Below are 18,680 nucleotides of genomic sequence, written 5' to 3' on the forward strand. Positions count from 1 at the left end.
TTTTGCCAATTATTGGAAATAAAATCAAAATATAAAATGCCGTGTACGCTTTCGACCGTAGTAATCGCGTGACTACAAAAGAGGAAAGAAGTAATCCAATTCGTTTTCGAATACAATTACACGGGGTGGTTGATAACGTAAGCTTCGTCTATTGTTAACCTTAATTACCCACAACGAAGGTCTATACAGAAAAGACTGTTTAGTTCCCAATGCCGGTATATGATTGACGATAAATCGACCTTCGAAAGACAATAAGCGACATTTTTCCTTTAAAATATTTTATATGCATTTCGTTTTGATTTTTTTTTGTTTTTTGGGGTGTTTTGTTTTTTGTTATATTTATAAATAAAAATAATAACAATAAAAGTTTTAACACACTCGAATTTTTTACTTCGAATATCGAGAAACCGAAAAATTTTTGAATTATTTAAATTCCCCGGAAACATTTTATAAGGAGGGAAAGTATTGGAATAATGCCAAATTTCATCCTTGGAGTTTTTGCAAATCTACCCAAACCCTCCCGAACCCAAAAACTAAAAAAGAATTTGTGGATGTGTGTTGACATCCGAGGTCTGTCCCGAAAGTTTGTGTGAAAAGATTTCTCTTAAAGAACTTTTAAAATACTAAACTTTCAGTTGATTTAATTAGTGAAATTACATTACATCGCGCGAAATATCGTTAAAAAGATAAATTTAACAATTTAATACTGTAATTGTCGGAACGAAGTGACGACTAATACTTGACTTCGTGCATTCCTTGTCAACAAAATAACTCTAGAATGAGTTGTCCGATCTTGATGAAATTTTCTACGACGACTCACCATCACTCAAGGATGAACTGATTAAAATTTCAACTCTCAAAAATGATCCGTTTTTGTAGAACTGGAGATAGGGGAGTTTTTTCTTCAGTATGGATCATTTTTGAGAGTTGAAATTTTAATCAGTTCATCCTTGAGTGATGGTGAGTCGTCGTAGAAAATTTCATCAAGATCGGACAACTCATTCCAGAGTTATAATGTTGACAAGGAATGCATGAAGTCAAGTGTTAGTCGCTTCCTGCACGCACGTGTAGAAGCGTCATCTAGTGGTCGGAAAATATGACAAGCATTAAAACAGTAATTTTGAAAGGTAAATGTTATCGCTAACTAGATACACAACAAATATAAAGAATCTTTATAGAATAATAAGTTTAAAAAAGAACTTTTTTTAACTTATTATTCTATAACATGGAGCAGCAGTGATCAATATTGATGGCTTTACGATCCATTCTCTCCTTCGTCTTCCTATCGTTAGTACGAAATTTCGATCTCTAAATGGAGAAGCTGCGCAGAGATTCCAGATTGAGATGAAGTCGCTCAAATTCATCATCATCGATGAAATGTCAATGATTGGTGCAAGAATGCTTTACATGATCGAGAGAAGATTGAGGGAGATAAACCCCGAGAAAGATGAGCCGTTTGGTGGATTCTTTATCTATTTGTTTGGTGATTTTCGTCAGCTTCCTCCTGTTAAAGATACTCCTCTCTACTCGAGTGTTTTTTTACAATGTAATGTCCCAACAAGGTAGGGACCTTGTTGGGACATTACATTACATTCGCATTTGATTCTTTTGAGAAGTTCATTGAACTTAGTAATTCTCATAGACAAAATAGCGCAGATAGTTCCTTCACAGATGTCTTACAACATCTAGCTTCGGGTGATTTCTCTGATACAGATCTGAACATTCTGACGACAAGAAATCGAGCCTATTTATCCAGAGATGAACTTGATCAGTTCCAAACGGCAGTAGAGCTATATCCAACAAACGAGCGAGTTAAACAAAGCAACGAAGACTACTTGCAGTCAACTGGATGCCCTCTTGCTTATATAGCATCTGAAAACACTCCAGATATTGCCCCGCCTTCGTCCAAAGATGACTCAGCTCTTGGTCTCTCCAAGTATTTGTATCTCTCAGTTAATGCCAGAATCATGCCGAGAGTCAACTTATGGGTGCAAGGAGGTCTCGTCAATGGTTCACTAGGAACTATACGCTACATTATATATGCTCCTAATGCTCGCCCTCCAGCTCTTCCTCTGTTTATTTTAGTGGAATTCGATAGCTATCGGGGACCTTTCATCTATGGTAATCTGTTTCCAATAATCCCCATAACACGCTCTTCGAACAATGGCAGTATATTGCGATCTCGTAGACAGTTTCCCCTTACCTTAGCATACTCGATGACTATACATAAATCACAGGGATAATAAAGGTGCGAGCCGCTTCGTTCCGACTACACGCTGATACAGCGTTACTTAACTAGTTATTAAGATGCTTACAATAATAGAAATTTTGCTAAACGTTGATGTCCCAAAAGTTTAGGTAATAATAATGTGACCGCGGAGTCGGCGCGTCTTCGATGCCACTGTGTCTTTTAGGACAGACACAGAAACCTCGATGGCCGCTTTGTAGGTACTTAGGCTCGGAATGGAGCCCGGTCTGAGACAAGCGGAAGAAGTGAATGCACTCCACTGCGAGTTTAACAATTAACGATACCCGTTTATTTATATTCAATTTGTGCAGCTCTGTACTGTACATAGTTAAGTCGCTTAGCGAGGCGCTAATTTTATATATCAATTATAGTCCCTGCCCGAGAGAGAGTGTTTACAAATCGGTCGCGCGTTGGTCAATAACCTTAGTTAGTAGATGTCGGTTCCTCGGGGAATCGTAGAATCGGTGGATCGATGTACTACTGCTGGTCCGCCGGGTTCGTAAGAAACCGGGCTCTGTTCTCTGTTCTCAAATGTGAATGCCGGGCAGGTGCCAACTCGGCCCGAGCCCAGTTACAGCGCTTTTCGAACAATCCCAGAAATGCACGTTTCCTATGGACATAAACAATCGAATAGGCGCAGTTTTCGTAAGTCGGTTAATCGGGGATCGGATAATCGATGCTCTACTGTATTCCAATTTGTCCTAAAACAAAATCCGATTAATTATTTTTAAAAATGAATTTTGAGAGTAACAAAACACCGTATTTGTCCAAGAATTCCAATTAATCGGATTCTACAGTTTAATACAGCTATTTAACTGGATGATTTCAAAAACGTAATACGGTCGGTGCCGCTAATGGCGGCCGTGATTATTGTAACGGGTGATCTAATGCTATGAGAAAAGAGGCGTCCCAAAACATCTTTAATTAAAGGAAATGCTGTAATTGTCGAAAAATGTCATGCCTAGCCAATGGGACTGGCAGATTCGTCTACCACGCGGGATCTATATTCTGGCAATCGGACGAACTTAAAAGCACTTATCAGGAAGGCCTTCTTGTACTGAACCAATGTGCAAGACCGCGACAAGGAAATTGTTAGAATTCAAAAGGTAGCAAGGAATTTTGGATACAAAACCTCCACAGTTAGAGGCCCAGTCAACAGTTAAACAAAAAACTACAACTACAACACATAACACAACTTCATTTAACAAGTTCACATACAATAAACAAACAAGTAAGGTACGAAAGAGCTGGGAAAGTACAAAAACGCAAGAATAATTTACAAACGAGTGTCCAATATAATATGGTTTATTAAAGAATGATAAGGATAAAATAAGAATGGAAGAGCAAGCTGGGGTGTACAGAATCCCATTTGAAAACCAACAAATAGGGGTCGATAAAGAATATGTAGGGGTGACCAGAAGAAACCTAGCGGTACGTGTAAAAGAGCACAAATACAGTGTTAATTAATAAAGGACTCAATAACACGATTTCAAGCATGACACGGTCAGAAGGAGCAATGGTTAAATGGGATGAAGGGAAGATTATTAGAACAGTACACTCACCGTCTATTGCGATGGAAATGGAAAAAATAGAGATATACAAAAGTAAAATGAGGAACCGCTGCCTGAATGTAAAAGATGCGAATGCATTACCAACAGCATGAAAATACAAGATCGAAAAAAGTATGGCTCTTAATAATCCATAAAGAAGGAACTGGAACTTATATGTTATAATTTATTAACAATATTAGACTCTTTTAATTTTGATATTTAATTTTGTTAAATTAACAGCATGTTTAGTGATATTTATATTTATTTTATTTTATTTTATTTATGTAATATACAAAAAGTTTTGTGTTAACATTTTAAAAGTTCAAATGAGATGAATTCGAACGAAAGGTTCCATTTTGGAACGACGAATGATAGCCTGGGGATGGCCTGTCAAAAATAGGCTGAAAACGTTTGGAATAAAGAGAAAAAACTCGGCAAATAACATTCGGGTGTGTTGTTATTATAATTGACTAATATTGCTGAGAAGGAGATAGATAAAGGAATTGGACTGCCATCTCTCCGTTTTATAATTCGCCTACTTTTATTAAATTTCACCGAAGAAAAGTCTATCGAGAATTGGAAGGAAAAAGACCCGGTCAAGGAGTAAGGAAAGAGTATTTGTTCTTCGGAACAAAAATTATTGCCGAATTTTCACGCACGAATACGGACCGGACGGCGTTTTATTTTCATGCCCCAGTTACGCGTTTACGCGCGAGAAGGCCGAAGGATTTAAATCTCCGAAGGAAGGTGTTAGGGTTCTCGGCTCCGCCCACCTCAAATTCGCAGACAAAGACTTCCGGCCACGGGAAGTAAACGTTCTCCTTTCCGGGCCAGAAATATTTACCGTTCCGGTGCCCGTGCCCGACCACCACCTACGGTTTTAGTCTCCGGTGGGTCGAACCAGAGGTGAAGTCGAAAGGAAAACCCGGGTATCTTCGGCCGTCGGAACCAGAAACGGCGCGACGTATGTGTATAATACGTAGGTCCGGATTTTATCGCAATTAGACGATAGTCAAAGGCCAACCTTATCACTTCCACCACTAAAAGAATTTTATCGCTAGCCAGGGGATACCCGTAACTTACGTCCGCACTTTTCTGGAAATTTTCACCATCCCTCCCTCTCTCGTTCCCGTTTGTCCGAGTTTCCCAACTCCCTCCCCTCTGCGGACGTCCGACAAAACTCCACCCCCTTAAACCCTTTATGGCTTCACCAATGACGCCGAAAGTAGAAACGAAACGTACAAAAAACTTGGAAATAAATGTAATAAAATGGATAAATTGTAATGAAATAAACGGACGTTCACCCACCAAGTCTCGACTCCTCCCCTTAAAATTTAATACAAAGAAGCAAATCGTGTAACGTGTAGTTTAGTGGAAGTAATTTTCTAACTTTTCTTTTCTTATTTACGAAAGAATTCGATTCGAAAGCTTTGCTTTTCCTATCGCTCTTCGTCTTTACTCCCGACAATATACAAGAACATTACAAACGTCCCCGTTTCGCAATACTTCTCGGTTATTTCCGCCCATCGCGGACAGGTAAACTTCTTTTAAATACCGTATTTACTCACATATAAGACGACCTCGCGTATAAGACGAGATATGACTTTAAAGATCAAAATAAAGAAAATTAGATTTATTAATACAATTCTGATTTTATTTTGTTTAATCACAAATAAAATATTATCAAATGCATGTAAATGCACACATTGTCCCGCAAAAATTACTGGAATTTTAAACTTTAAGGAAAAATCTTTTAAAATCAACAACATGATTTGTTCGTGTAAAGCTGGACTTTTTTTGCCAATTCTTAACAGTCGATTACACTTACGAGTTCCTCCGAATTTTGATTTCCGAATAATCATCCGTTTTCACATGGAAATGGATTAAAACATATCGGGCTCCCGTGTGTTTTGGTATCTCAAATAGTACCGCTTCTTCCCCTCTATCAAGGATTTCTTCAATAACACCTGGCTTATACCGGACTTTTCTACCATTCAATTTTTTACTGTTCACGGCCGTTTTTTTCAACTACCTCCAAAGATTCACCCTTGCGATAACGATCTTCGCACCATCTGTGGCGTTTCCGATACTCCTCTCCATTATATCTTTTACTGTCCCACGCTATCCATGCCTGGTCACTTTCTGAGGCATGCTGTCTCGGACAAAGGGGATGTCGGCCGTGCGAGTGCAATTACTTAATGAAAGACAAGAACATTTACTTCTACTTCAAACAGCTCATATATTGCTACAACAAAGTCAAAACAGTCCCTCAACTCAGTGCCGACTAACTTTCGTTCTTTGGCACCGATTGGTGCCAATCGGGCCCCGCGCTTGAAGGGGCCCCGCATCACGTCAAAATTTATATATTTAAAAATAGTACATGTTACAAAAATAAATATCTAGGTATATTATTATTAAAAATAAAACAACATATTTCAATATGTAAATTAACAGTTAATTAATTTTGTTATTTAAAGTTTGAGGGGCCCCGCAAAAAAAAACATTTAATCGGCTTCGCAGCTCATATATTGCTACAACAAAGTCAAAACAGTCCCTCAACTCAGTGCCTACTAACTTTCGTTCTTTGTCACCATTGTTATTCCTCAACTACAACAATTTGTAAATGATTTAATGTAAATATGTGTTTGTTACATATTTTGTACTTTATTTCTATTTTATTTTTCCTGTAACTTATTTTGTTTTACTATATACGTTATTACTACACTGTACAGTACATTGTACACGGAATGGTATTTATTTTTATATTTTGTATTTCAACAATTTCTACTGTATTATTTCTCACGTAAATTCATTTGTATTCTTTGTATTCTTAAATTCTTAAATTCATTGTATCCTTTTATATATACATTGTACAGTACCTACTGCCTGGTAGTGCTTTGCGGAACCAGACGGCACATTTTGTGCCAAATAAAAGGTGATGATGATGATGAGGACGTCCGACTCTGACGAAATTTAATTGATAGAATCGACTCCGCATAAGTCGCACCCCAAGGGGAAGTGGAAATGTGTCGAGTTATCCGATGTGACGACTAAAACGAAGTTGGAAATAAAACCACAAAACTACAATTAATAAAATACAACAGTGCGTTATACAATAGTATAGGCTTACAATACGTTGTGTCCTCCATTTACAATTACTCCGTAGATCAAAAACTGAAAAATTCGTTTAGTGTTGTTTGTTTTGAGCACTTAACTGTCTCGACTTTCTTTTTCAACGATCACGAATGCCTCGAAAACATCATCTTCGCAATTGTCACTTGTTGGCAAGTAACGTCTAAGGATTCTTAATGCCTCTGGCGTGAGATAATGCAAAATTGGATTCTGGTGTGACGTTCATGAAGATTGTATATTTTCTTTTTGTTTATCTGTTATTATTTTATACATAAAAATACATGAAATGTTAAGGCATGCATATTAATAGAAAAAATATATATATATATATATTAATATATTAATTATATATTAATAAATAAATCGAGGGGTGTACTATAGATTAGCTCCTATGGAATTTCAGGACTTTGATTATATATTGGAACTCAGGGGACCGAGACGAGTTCAACGGTACCCTATTTTTGGACCGGAGACGAAAAATAAAAAAGTTATCATACTTTTTCACTTACCATACTTTTTTAATGCTCTCACGAAGACGGCACCATAGTTGCTAGTACTGCCATCTTGCGGTAAAGTCTGCAAATCATGACGTCGGACTACGGTCATCTCCCGGAGGGTTAAACACGCGATACGAGAGCGGAGAGACCGACGCGACTTCCGATCATCGCGCGATCGCCATTTCGGTTAATGTTACTTATGGCAGCGAACATGGCGGCCCGACTGACCTCTCGTATGGGCGCCACCACACGCCGCCACGTGCTAAACTAGTGATCGATTCACGGTAGTTCTTGAACAAAGTAAAAAAAGGGGGAAACGTCCACTAAAGGCAATTTTAACGGCAAGCGACGGGACTCCCGATCGCGATAGCGAGGCCGACTTAGCGGAGAGCGACGCGACTCCCTATCATCGCGCGATCGCCGAAAAAAGTATGATAACTTTTTTATTTTTCGTCTCCGGTCCAAAAGTAGGGTATCGTTGAACTCGTCTCGGTCCCCTCAGTTCAGATATATACTCAAAGTCCCGAAATTCCATAGATAGTAATCTATAGTATCCCCGAAGGCGATAGTAGTGAGGCTCGCTACCCCGTCCGGCTTAAAACTAGTCCGAGAGCCTATCCGTACAGAGCTAACAGTCCGATTTTATCGTCCGTCGAAAGTCTGTTCTCCGGCTGCAGAATTTACAACCGATTAGTGGCGTTTCTGAGAGTGGGAGCACTGGTTGGGTACCGTTGGACCAATTACGCGTTGTTTCCGGTTTCCACCCGGGACGGGTGATAGTTGACGGGTCAACCGTTCGGGCGGTGGTACAGAAGTATTTGATGAGCGACGGAGTTAACGGACTTGGTTACGGCGGTGGTAGAATAACTCAGAGTGGCCGAAGGTGGGCGCGGCTGAAATAGAATTTAAAATGAACGTCATTTTACGTTAGGCGGTCCAATAAAAACTTGAATAGGAAAATACAAAAAAAAAACGAATACACAGTTTAAGCTTTATTTTTTGAAACGGGTTACTCGGCCCCCGGTGGTCTATGGCTTCCGGGGCAGACGTAGGCGCCATCCACCGATTTTTTTTTAATTATTTCGGTCGGGCGGTGGGCAGCCAGGTAAACCGAAGTTTTGGTAGTAGAAGGCGGAGAAACGAAGGGAGAGCAAACTCGATTAATTCGGGCGGTAAACTCGATTAGGAGCGTGGATCCGGCGCGGGCCGATTTAATGAGGACTAATCGAAAGGACAACAAAAGTTTCTAAATTCGAAGCGGAGCGACGGGCAGAAAGCAATTACCGGGAATTATCGTCGGCCGCCATCGGGGTCTCGCGGGAGGTTTATCAATTACTCGGCCGCGGCTTCTCCCTAATCGAATGAACGTCTTATCCGTGGCCGTTATCAACGCCGGCCGTCCGTCTATATATCCACCCGGACGCTGGACACTCCGATAATCGGCCAGGAACCTCTCTTCTAACGTAAGTGTCACCCTTCCTCCGCTACTCTCTCGCCTTTCCCATTTAGTTTAGCGCTCCGCGGTACTTTTACCCGTTGTCTTCGCCCTCTTCGTCTTTCTAACACGGCCCACGGCTTTCGCTTTTCCTACGTAACGCCGATCCGACTTTAGGTACGGGCCGCCCCTCTTTCTTCCTCTCCACCGGTTTCGTGCCACTTTCCATTGGCCTTTTACCGGTCTCCTCGGCCACGGCTTTTGTTCTCCACCGGAGTCGTCGTCTCCTTCCCTTCGTACGGGACTTCTTTTAACAACGTCTTTTCCTACTTCGGTTCCTTAAAACTTTTGCCGTTTGGCTCCTCTCCGGTTCGTCGCCGTTAAGATTTCCCTTATCCGGCGGTGCCGGACGAGGGAAAATCTCTAACGCCGTTTTCCTTACCCGGGAACGATCCTTTCCGGATCGTTCCCGGTCCGAATCTTACTTGCCCAGCCAGTTTGGCCACGATTATTAATTAAGGTGTACTTTTTCAGGATTGAAAATGGCGGGCAAATTAGTGACCGGCGCCTTGATGCTGATGGTGTGCTTGTCGGTGACCAACCAGGCCGGAAAACCTCCCTTCAACGGTAGCATATTCGGCAAGAGAAGCCGCGGCGGTAAGTCCTTTCCTATTGGCGGCCCTTCTTTCTCCCGGACGGAAGTTACTGACCCTTTTTTGCTTTCTACGCAGACTCCGACGGGGAAGTCGACGTACGCTACGCCCTCTGCAATTACGTCGCGTCTCCGTGCTACCGATGGTTGGCCCGCCCGGACCGGGAAAGGAAGTAGAGCGGTCCCAGTCCTTCTCCAGGCAGGATTCCGGAAGTCGTTTCCTTGTAAACCGTTCCAATAAAAAAGCATAACTCGTTGTCTGGCCGGCTCTTTCTTGCCTCCGCCGTTATAATTCCTCGGTGGCTCCCTTAAGCGTGACGTGGCCTGGGTCGTTTCTGAGGTGGCGATGGGGGGGAAATACCGTACGCGGGAGAGGTCGGAGGCCACCGGCGACAGCGACGGCGCGAAAAACCACCCGGGTCACCACGTCGCTGCCGCCGAAAGGTGGGTATCGTCACACCTTTGAAAAAAACCCACCGGCTTGTTTTCCTGCCGACCCAGCTTAACGGTTGCCCGGGTATCGATAGATGGCAGTGGGTGGAATCGTAGAAAGAATTACGTATACGAGCGTAACAATTCTGTGAAGTACCCAACGCGTGCTAGTAGTAATTCGGCAGGTTGTTTTGGTTTATATTTTACTTTTCAAAGACAATACGATACGTTCTGTACCAAACTGTTCTAATAACGGAGACGTAAAGTATGTAGATTTTTCGCTCGCTGTGACGAAAATCGTGGAAAAATACGGCAAAAAATCCGAGAAGGGCGGAGGGGTCTGCCAGGGGAAACAACGTTCTACGTAATGTAAGTATTTTATAATAAATTTCGTCACTTCCTATCGATATTGATATAGGTTTATATATAGATGATACGTCGTACGGCTGACAGATAAATTATTATTTATATATATAATCGAGACGAGTAATAATAATAATAATAATAATCAGCGCAGAACCCAAACGGTAAGGAGTTGAAAGTTGAAATTTGGTACACAGTTAGGATACGTCACGAGAATGAACACTAAGGGTCGATTTACACACAACAGTGACCGTTTGGTGCGTAAACATCGATAAATATCACACATAGCCAATCAGAGTTTCATCTATGACACGTGGTTTGTATTCTGTCAATCATACAAGTGTCATACATGAAATTCTGATTGGCTATGTGTGATATTTATCGATGCCGACTGCACTGTGCCGGCACGTCACTGTTGTGTGTAAATCGACCCTAAGAAGGGATTTTTCGAAATTCCTCCCCACGGGGGAGAGAGACAGGAATAAGGCTTAACACTTCCATCAACAATGGAAGTGTTACGTAACGATGGAATTGTCAACAATAAAAGTGTTACGTAACGATGGAATTGTTAAAAGAAAGCGACGTGTAAGACGAAGATGCAGTTTTTTTCGTTTTTGCGGGTAATCGAACATATTTTTAGATCCATCTAAAAATTCTCTAACTAGTCTGAAAACAGAGGATCCCAATTCTTGCATTCTATGAAAACGGGTAAGGTTGACTATAATGTAATAATCTTAATCTTCGCTATCGTTAATTTTGCCCGAGCAACGCCGGGCCCACCCGCTAGTTATTTTTATAATCGTACCCGTCGGACTAAATAAAGTTTTCCGGGCCTAATCGTCTAATTAGTCGTATCCCAGCACTTAAAGATTAAGAAATATTTCAAATTGGTGATATTTATACGTTTACTTTAATTTATTTCTTAAAGTATTCTATTATCTATATTTGAGGAATAACTTACTTTTGGTGGATCCGAAGTAATAAGTTCGGTCTTTTCGGCAATTACATAATCGATTTGGCTGCTAAAATTCATCGAGTTCTTAAAATATAATTTCTCCTTAGACTTTTTATTTGTAAACGTAACATATAAATATGTTTGTCGCGTGCACCGAGACAGAACATTGACGGAAAAATCGCAATTGTCCGTCGTGTTATAAAAATGGAACATTTTCTATAATTGGGTTCTTATGATTCGGAAGTTCTTTTATAAATTTGCATTTTCATTTAATAAATAATATAGGATAAGTTAAGTTAATAATGATTATAAAATGGAATATTCATAAGAAATATTTTAAAATAATTTTTATTAACCCGGTAAAAGGTTGGCTTGCGGGAGAGCCAATTTGAACTGCATCGGGCCGACGGCAAAACCGGCCAAATGTTATTCCTATTTTTCGTTTTTATGTGCCTAATCTGTTTATATTACTGGTTGGGCTGCAATTGTATACCTATAAATTTCCACGTTAAACAAATAAACGCCAACCACACCACTTCCATCTATTGTCACCCGGAGGCAGAGGCTGATCTAGGTTTTTGGGGCCTAGAGCTTACTCGAGTCCAATGGGGCCCCATTTGTCGTTAATACAAATAATACTATACATTTTCATTATTATTATATTATTAACCTCTTAACCCGTTCCCCACACGAAAACTTTTTTAAAAACATTTTATCTGTATTTAGTGAAAAAAATACCTATAAAGGCAATATGTATTACTTTATCTATATCTATTATACCTATATTTATTCTATATACAATATATATTAAAAGCGAAATGTTCGGTCACCGCCAACCCCTTACATAGAACCACTATGGACTCGTGAAATATAACCGAATCTACCAAGACGGACGAGTACTTTATCCACACTTTCCCAAGTATTGTGCTTCAATTCATTTGATTTTAATTATAATTATAATTTTATTTTATTTTTAGTTTAAGTTTCAGTTCGGCGTAAAGGCCAGTTTTAATTATCATTTTATTATTTTTAGTTTAATTAACTGGCTACCTGGTATTAATAAATATTAATATATTTTTTCCCTATAATTTAACTTAAGCATATTTAAACACGAATTGTCCAACGCCATTTATATTCCGTCCACGTCCGAGCGATTTTTATTCGCTTTGATTTGAATTCGACTGTGGCGCCTATGTAAAAGCGGAAATATTACGCGTGTGGAAATGTAATTCAAATAACAACGTCGTCGACGATTGGTTACGCGTCGCCACTAACTCGAACATGGGTAGTGCCATCCTGGCCTCTCTTTAAGTAAGTAGAGGGTAGTGGATAATGGCCGGCCAGCTCTGTCCGGGAGCTGGTTCGGAAACCGAGTTATCGTACGGAAAACGGAGCAAATACGGCGTTGAAAATTTTCTTGGTAACCCCAGGTTCGATTTTTTTTTTTTTCAACTCTTTCCGCCCTGTGGGCACTAAGAAGGCCTCTTTTAGTAGGCCCATTATGGGTTCGGCCAGGCCCACAATGGGGCGACCGGGTGGTGAGGGACGGGGCCCGACATATCCGAACGGACCACCCCCCCCCGAAAAATTCCTGGGGATTTTCGACCCATTCCCCCAGGTTCGATTGTATATGAATGAGTTTAAAACAGCCACCAGGTCGGAAAGAGATTAATCTTAAATCGTTTTCGTCCATTTTCCTTTTTTAACACGCAAATAATATTTAATTCATTTTATATTGTTCTTATCGGAAATTTTGTTTCGGTTTCGAACGACTTTTAGGAACAAACCGTATTCGAAAAGCCAGGTTTGACTGTATTTTAAAACCATTATTTTATATCGCTTTCTTATAAATGCATTTCGATCTCTCGCTGCTCTTCGGTGTAATACCGTAATCAATACATTTTATAATGAAAGGGACGGAAGACCGGGACTACTCGGAGGTATTGCCTGGGGTGAAAAAGAAGATGTGGAAATGGATAAGGTCAAAGTGTGATAGGAAAGATGGTGAAATTGGAAGAGACCGTCAGCGCGAGTATCGCAGTTAATTTAAATAGAATAATACACGCGTACAAATAGTTATGGCGCGTTGCATATGTACGAAATGCTTTGTGGTTAAAGAACAAATACAAATACGAGAGTTGGAATGGGGTGGAACTAAAGATAGCGGGTTACATTTACCAGCAGAGTGCGTGGTTTCCGTAAGGTGCCATCACTCGTTATCCATTTCCACGGAACGTCGTCGATTACAATATAACGTTGAATCGCGGCAATTAGGGCCTATATAGAGCCGGACGTTAAACGGGTAGTGTACCGCGATACCGTAATCAATAGGACGATCTTTAATTCTTTAAATCCCAAGCATCTACCTTCCAAAGATCGGTTTTACTCACCTCGGTGTTAAAATTAGTCCGGTTGGGTTATCGTCATTCTCGTATCAGTGTCCTTCCGAATAAGCCCGGGTTTGATCTTGCCTAGTAATTCCGCAAAGAAAGGGTTTGACAGGATAGTAGTCGAATTCCTCCTCCGGGAACCGCCGCAGCCCAGGATGCGCGAGATAAAAATCTCCGGTAAGTAATCGGTGGCTAATCAAAGAACGCACCCAACATTGCCTACGTCTTTTCTTCTTTTTAAATACTTGCGTACGTAATAAAAAAAGCACACGACGACGCGCCCGATCCGTGTCGACACACCCGCTCCGTTTGTAATATTTTGGGTAGTCGATGGCTAATTTACACACCTTTCCGGCTTTGGTTGGACGGTTTGGTTTCCCACAGGAAGCGCGTAAATGCTTACCCGTCTTTAAGCCGATTCATTGTATATATATATATATATCATACATCTCATACAATTAGCAAAAGACTAGCCTAATTGAGACCTAAATATACATATATATGTAAAGTTGGTGCAAAATTTCTGATAGCGATTAGTCGAAAGTATCGATGTCGACATTGGCCGCTTTTGAACTCACCCGCAGACGGACGGAACAGGGGAAGTTAGACATAGAATTTAAGGATTATTTGTACAATTTTACTGTCAAACCGCGTAAAGAAGTTTCCGTTTTCTTAGAAAAATACCGGTAGAAGCGTGCTAATTGTATTTGGTAATGAACGTCGTAATAAATAAAACGGAATTTTAAAATATTCAGGATTGGTCGAGACTCCATTTATAAAAGTAAAAACATTTGTTCGAACGTCAACAATGTTTTGACTCTGTTGTGTATAAAAAACGCGCCATTATTTTAAAAAATAAGAGTTTAAAATAAACGTAATTATTTATTTTAAAAGTTTACGCAGATGTGATATTTGCATAAACTTTTAACGCCGTTAGAAAGAAAAAAGTAAAGAGAATGTGTCGGAGAGGGTGGTTCGGATGACGGCAAGGCTTCATTCCGCACCGATACTCATTCGGTTATTCATAAATTAACCGTATGATCGACCTTCGATTCTTATTGTAAGGCCGCGACTCCACTAGCCGTAAAAGGGCCGTAAAACCCCTCATCGTAAAAGCTTTTACGCCCGAGCAGGTCGTAAAACCAACGTAAAAGCGAGTTGAGCAGTGTTCAACTCGCTTTTACGTCGGTTTTACGACCTGCTCAGGCGTAAAATATCATGGTCACGCGATTAAAAGCTTTTACGGTGAGGGGTTTTACGGCCCTTTTACGGCTAGTGGAGTCGCGGCCTAATTTAGTTTTATCTTTCGTATACTAATCGCTTCTCTATACGCTTATGACGTCGACGTTTCGGTACAAACGGATAAATGGAAAAATCAATTCTAAGTTAATAAAAAGTTTCGTTTCGAGCGGAAGCCAGTTTTTAAAAATACCGTAAATGCCGAGAACCAGTAAAATTTCCATTAAGTGCTACCCCAGTCCTGAGCGCGTTCCTCCTCTATACGGAAGCGATTAAAAGTGGAGGGGTGGAGAGCCATCTTCCCACCCCTCGACGTTTAATGGCCGAAATTTACAGAAACGATCCTGCCAGATTTTAAAATTTTTGGCTGGTGGAGAGATGTAACGCAAAAGGGCGCCGCCCAGGGCGTACGGAATATTGTAAGGAGTATTTTTTTTTAATTTTGGGCTGGGGAGGGTGAAAAATTCGACCGGCCACCACGCTTTCCCGCGTTATATCGTATTACGCGCAGGAAAGTAATAGGAGCGGTTAATTGGCCAAACGTTTTCGTAAATTTAAGGTTATACCGAAGTAGAAAAACAATGGTTTATTTTGTTAAATTGCCAGGAAAAAGATCTTCCTTGGAAACTTTTCACTCTGCGCTAATTTCGACTTTTTTTCTCCCTTAATTAATGTACAACGCGCCAAAGCATTGTTTTTCCTCGGGAGTCAGGCGCCAGCAATTCTTTGTACGTTCGCCCCCTTTAATTAGGGAAAATGATTTCCGCCCCTCCGAGAATAGTTTTAAAGAAAATTTAATATTGTTTACCAAGATTCCTTTTAAGATTGTTACGTATGCCCTTTAAGAAAGAAATTGTTATGGCTCTACTTCTCTTCAAAACGTCCATTTCTATCAAATCGTTTAAAGTTATTCCCGGAATTCTTAGCGTTGGCGGCTTAAGTCCGGTACCCGGGCTGAAACGGGCGACGTCCGAGCCGACGTGGAAAATTTCCGACTTTGTCTGCGGCTGAAGACGTGCGTGGCAAAAAAGCGTGCTGCGTTCAATTATGTAATATATTAGAGAGGTTGAGCCGAAGTTTCAAACGCGAAAACGTGTACGTCGGACGTTCGGCGCCGCTTTTCCGTAAGCCTAGAATTTTGACAATGGCGTTTGGAATGTCGAGAACGATTCCACCGACTTTTCAAACGCAATTGTGAAACTTCTAGGCTTACGGGAAAGCGACGCCGAACGTCCGACGTACACGTTTTCGCGTTTAAAACTTCGGCCTCAACCTGGCTAATGCTTTTGTAGCTTTCTTCCTGGTCATAAGGCTGTAAGCAAACTTACGGAGTTTAATTCCTGGTCGGCGCCATTTTCCACTGCCGCGGCAGTCCTGTAAATGCCGCAGCCCGGTACTAGACTTTAGATTAGGGACGTAGCACGGACACCGTTCATTCCGTATTACGACCGGCTCGAAACCGATGCGGGTGACCGAATTCCGTTGCCGGAACCGACCGCGACGTCTTCTTGAATTCCGAAAAAATGTTGCTAAATAAATGTCCGGCGTGAAATGTCGGTTTCCGGTTCCGCATTTTCTTTAATTACCAAGCGAAAATGTAAAATAATAATTTATTGGCCCAGCGGCTACACGCGCCTTTACCCGTTGCCGACGATGAATAAAACGAAAGACGGGAAGAAAGAGTTACGGATATCGGGCGGCGACTGCCTTAATCCAGTTCAAGTGGGCCTTGACGTTGGTGTAGACGTCCGGAAATTCCGGTTTGACGCAGTTAGATCCGAACGACGTCAGTCCCAGCAAATAGTATTTGTCGTTTCTTCGGCACATCAGGGGTCCCCCCGAATCTCCCTAAAAAACATTAAATACTTGGTTAGCTTACCCGTCGGTCCCGGCCACCACCTCCAGCCGCGGCGCATTCACCTGGCAGGTTCCCTTGCCCCCTTCCAGCGTCCCGGCGCAGGCGTGTCGGTTACCGATGGGAATGAGAAACCTCTTGGTGTAAATGTCGCACTTGGAGTTGTCGAACACCTCGATCCGAACGATCTGCAGAGCGTCTACCACTTTGGATCCTGCAAAAAAAGCCTTTTCTTACAATCGGAGGCCGGAAAAACCCGATTATCCGTAGGAAGTTAGGGACTCACTGGGATCCACCTTTCCCCATCCGGAAGTGGTGCAGAATTCGCCCACGAAGTCGGCGTCGGCCGAGGGAAGACAGACGGGCATGACGTGGTTGTTGAGGACGACGGGGGTCTTCAGCTTCATCATGCCGATGTCGTTGTTGTAGTTGTTGAATCCCGGATGAGGGACCACCCTCTCCACCGAGTAACTCTTCTCGTCGCTGTCGGGGGCGTTCAAGTTCTGTTCTCCCAACCTGACCGTCCAGTAGGCAGGGTCCAGCAGCGACGGGCCGTTGGGGCTGAAAGCGGCGTTGGTTCATTACACCGGCCGTCACAAAGCACCCAGAAAATTGCGCCAGACTTTACCTTTTGATGCAGTGCGCGGCAGTCAGAATCCACCGGGTGTTGATCAGCACGCCGCCGCAGAAGTGTGGGATCGGGCCGAAGGTGGGATGCTTCAGACTCAGGGAGGCCTTTTAATAGGTAAATGTGGTTTCGATTAACCGGACGGAGACTCGGGCGCCGGCGGTTAAGGATTTAGGGTCGCGACGTAAGACGGGAGGCGCTAAACCGTTATTTAAATTTCATTTCCAGGCGGAGGGAGGGCATAACGTTTGAACTAGCGGAAAGCCGGGACCCATGCGCCGGTATTACTTATTTCCGGCTTCCGGTGGCCGTCGACCCACCCGACGAAAAGGTTTGGTTTTCCGATTTTCAAAACGCCAGTCCGGGAGTCGAGCTTTCCATTTAATTATCGATGCATTTATAGCGTTTTAAAGAATATCCGTAGTCTTATTTTGATTGGGGGAAACTGGCTAAAACCGAGTGTCCGTCCAATGGCGGTTTTCCATATTACGGGCGGAGGCGCCGCGGTCGGTCCGGATATAACCAAAAATTGGAGCGTGGCGGGTTGACGTCGTCGCTTCCCGCTAGTTGTCGACGCGACCGAGACGGAGAGAGGTCCGACGACTGGGCGGCAGAGTTGGGGGCCCCGCCCGTCGCGGGCCAAAGTATTTGCTTAAATTGCGAATTGGGGCGGAAAGAAAGAGTGGGTGGCTTACTTGCCAAGGAACTTCGCCGTAAGCGGTGCTCCTGCCTCCGATGATCTTACTGATAAAGACGTGAGGCACGCCGCAGTCGTCTGCAAAAGACGGGTAAATGGTGGTTGAGGCAAAAGAAGGAAGCCGAAGGGCGACAATACTCACGCTGAGCGGCGACGGGGCCGGCCGCGAAGAGGAAGAGTAGGACGAGAGGAGGCATCTGGCAGATAACAGAAGAGTGGCGCCCGTCCGGGCTGTTTATAAGGAGCGGGAGTAACCCGGTGGTCAGTGGCAGAGGCGTCCTTTCGACCTCTCCTTCTGCATTCCACCCGAAGTGGCAACGACCCGACCCGTTCTGGCGCGGCAGCTTCTACTTCCACCGAAATACGTCATCCCTAATTTATGTACGCGGACGACCCAAAGCGCAAATACGGATACGCCTGGGGCCGCGGATTCCGGCCCGAGAACCATCCCCTTCTTTGCCAGAAGTCGAGGGGTGCGGCGGAAGTCGAGCCGAGAGGTGGGCCACTTTCGGTGGGAGATTAAAAGCCTCCCGATTACTCGAACGGCGGGCAGATTGGCCCCTAACCGGATATTAACGCGGGCCAATGCCGACCCACCCTGGAAAGA

At 42.5% G+C, this 18,680-nt stretch overlaps 1 protein-coding gene across 1 annotated transcript; it reads right to left on the reverse strand.

The window, feature by feature from the left end:
* Nucleotides 1-16,489: 16,489 nt before the first annotated feature.
* On the reverse strand, nucleotides 16,490-18,291 carry LOC136979312 (trypsin-1-like). The gene is made up of 6 exons (XM_067275260.1): nucleotides 18,216-18,291; nucleotides 18,072-18,151; nucleotides 17,377-17,483; nucleotides 17,035-17,309; nucleotides 16,814-16,962; nucleotides 16,490-16,741 (listed from the first exon to the last, which is right to left on the reverse strand). Exons 1-6 carry the CDS (start codon nucleotides 18,268-18,270, stop codon nucleotides 16,577-16,579), a joined length of 831 nt encoding a protein of 276 aa, XP_067131361.1. The 5' UTR covers nucleotides 18,271-18,291; the 3' UTR covers nucleotides 16,490-16,576.
* Between the last annotated feature and the right edge of the window lie 389 nt (nucleotides 18,292-18,680).

The sequence above is a fragment of the Centruroides vittatus genome, unplaced genomic scaffold (genome assembly GCF_030686945.1).
Source record: "Centruroides vittatus isolate TY-2023 unplaced genomic scaffold, ASM3068694v2 contig_602, whole genome shotgun sequence".
Lineage (NCBI taxonomy): Eukaryota > Metazoa > Arthropoda > Arachnida > Scorpiones > Buthidae > Centruroides > Centruroides vittatus.

Coding starts and splice junctions, on each gene's coding strand:
- LOC136979312 (XM_067275260.1), bottom strand. CDS start 18,270: ATGCCTCCTCTCGTCCTACTCTTCCTCTTCGCGGCCGGCCCCGTCGCC. Junction 18,152..18,215: donor CGGCCCCGTCGCCGCTCAGC/GTGAGTATTGTC, acceptor CGTCTTTTGCAG/ACGACTGCGGCGTGCCTCAC. Junction 16,963..17,034: donor ATGGGGAAAGGTGGATCCCA/GTGAGTCCCTAA, acceptor CTTTTTTTGCAG/GATCCAAAGTGGTAGACGCT.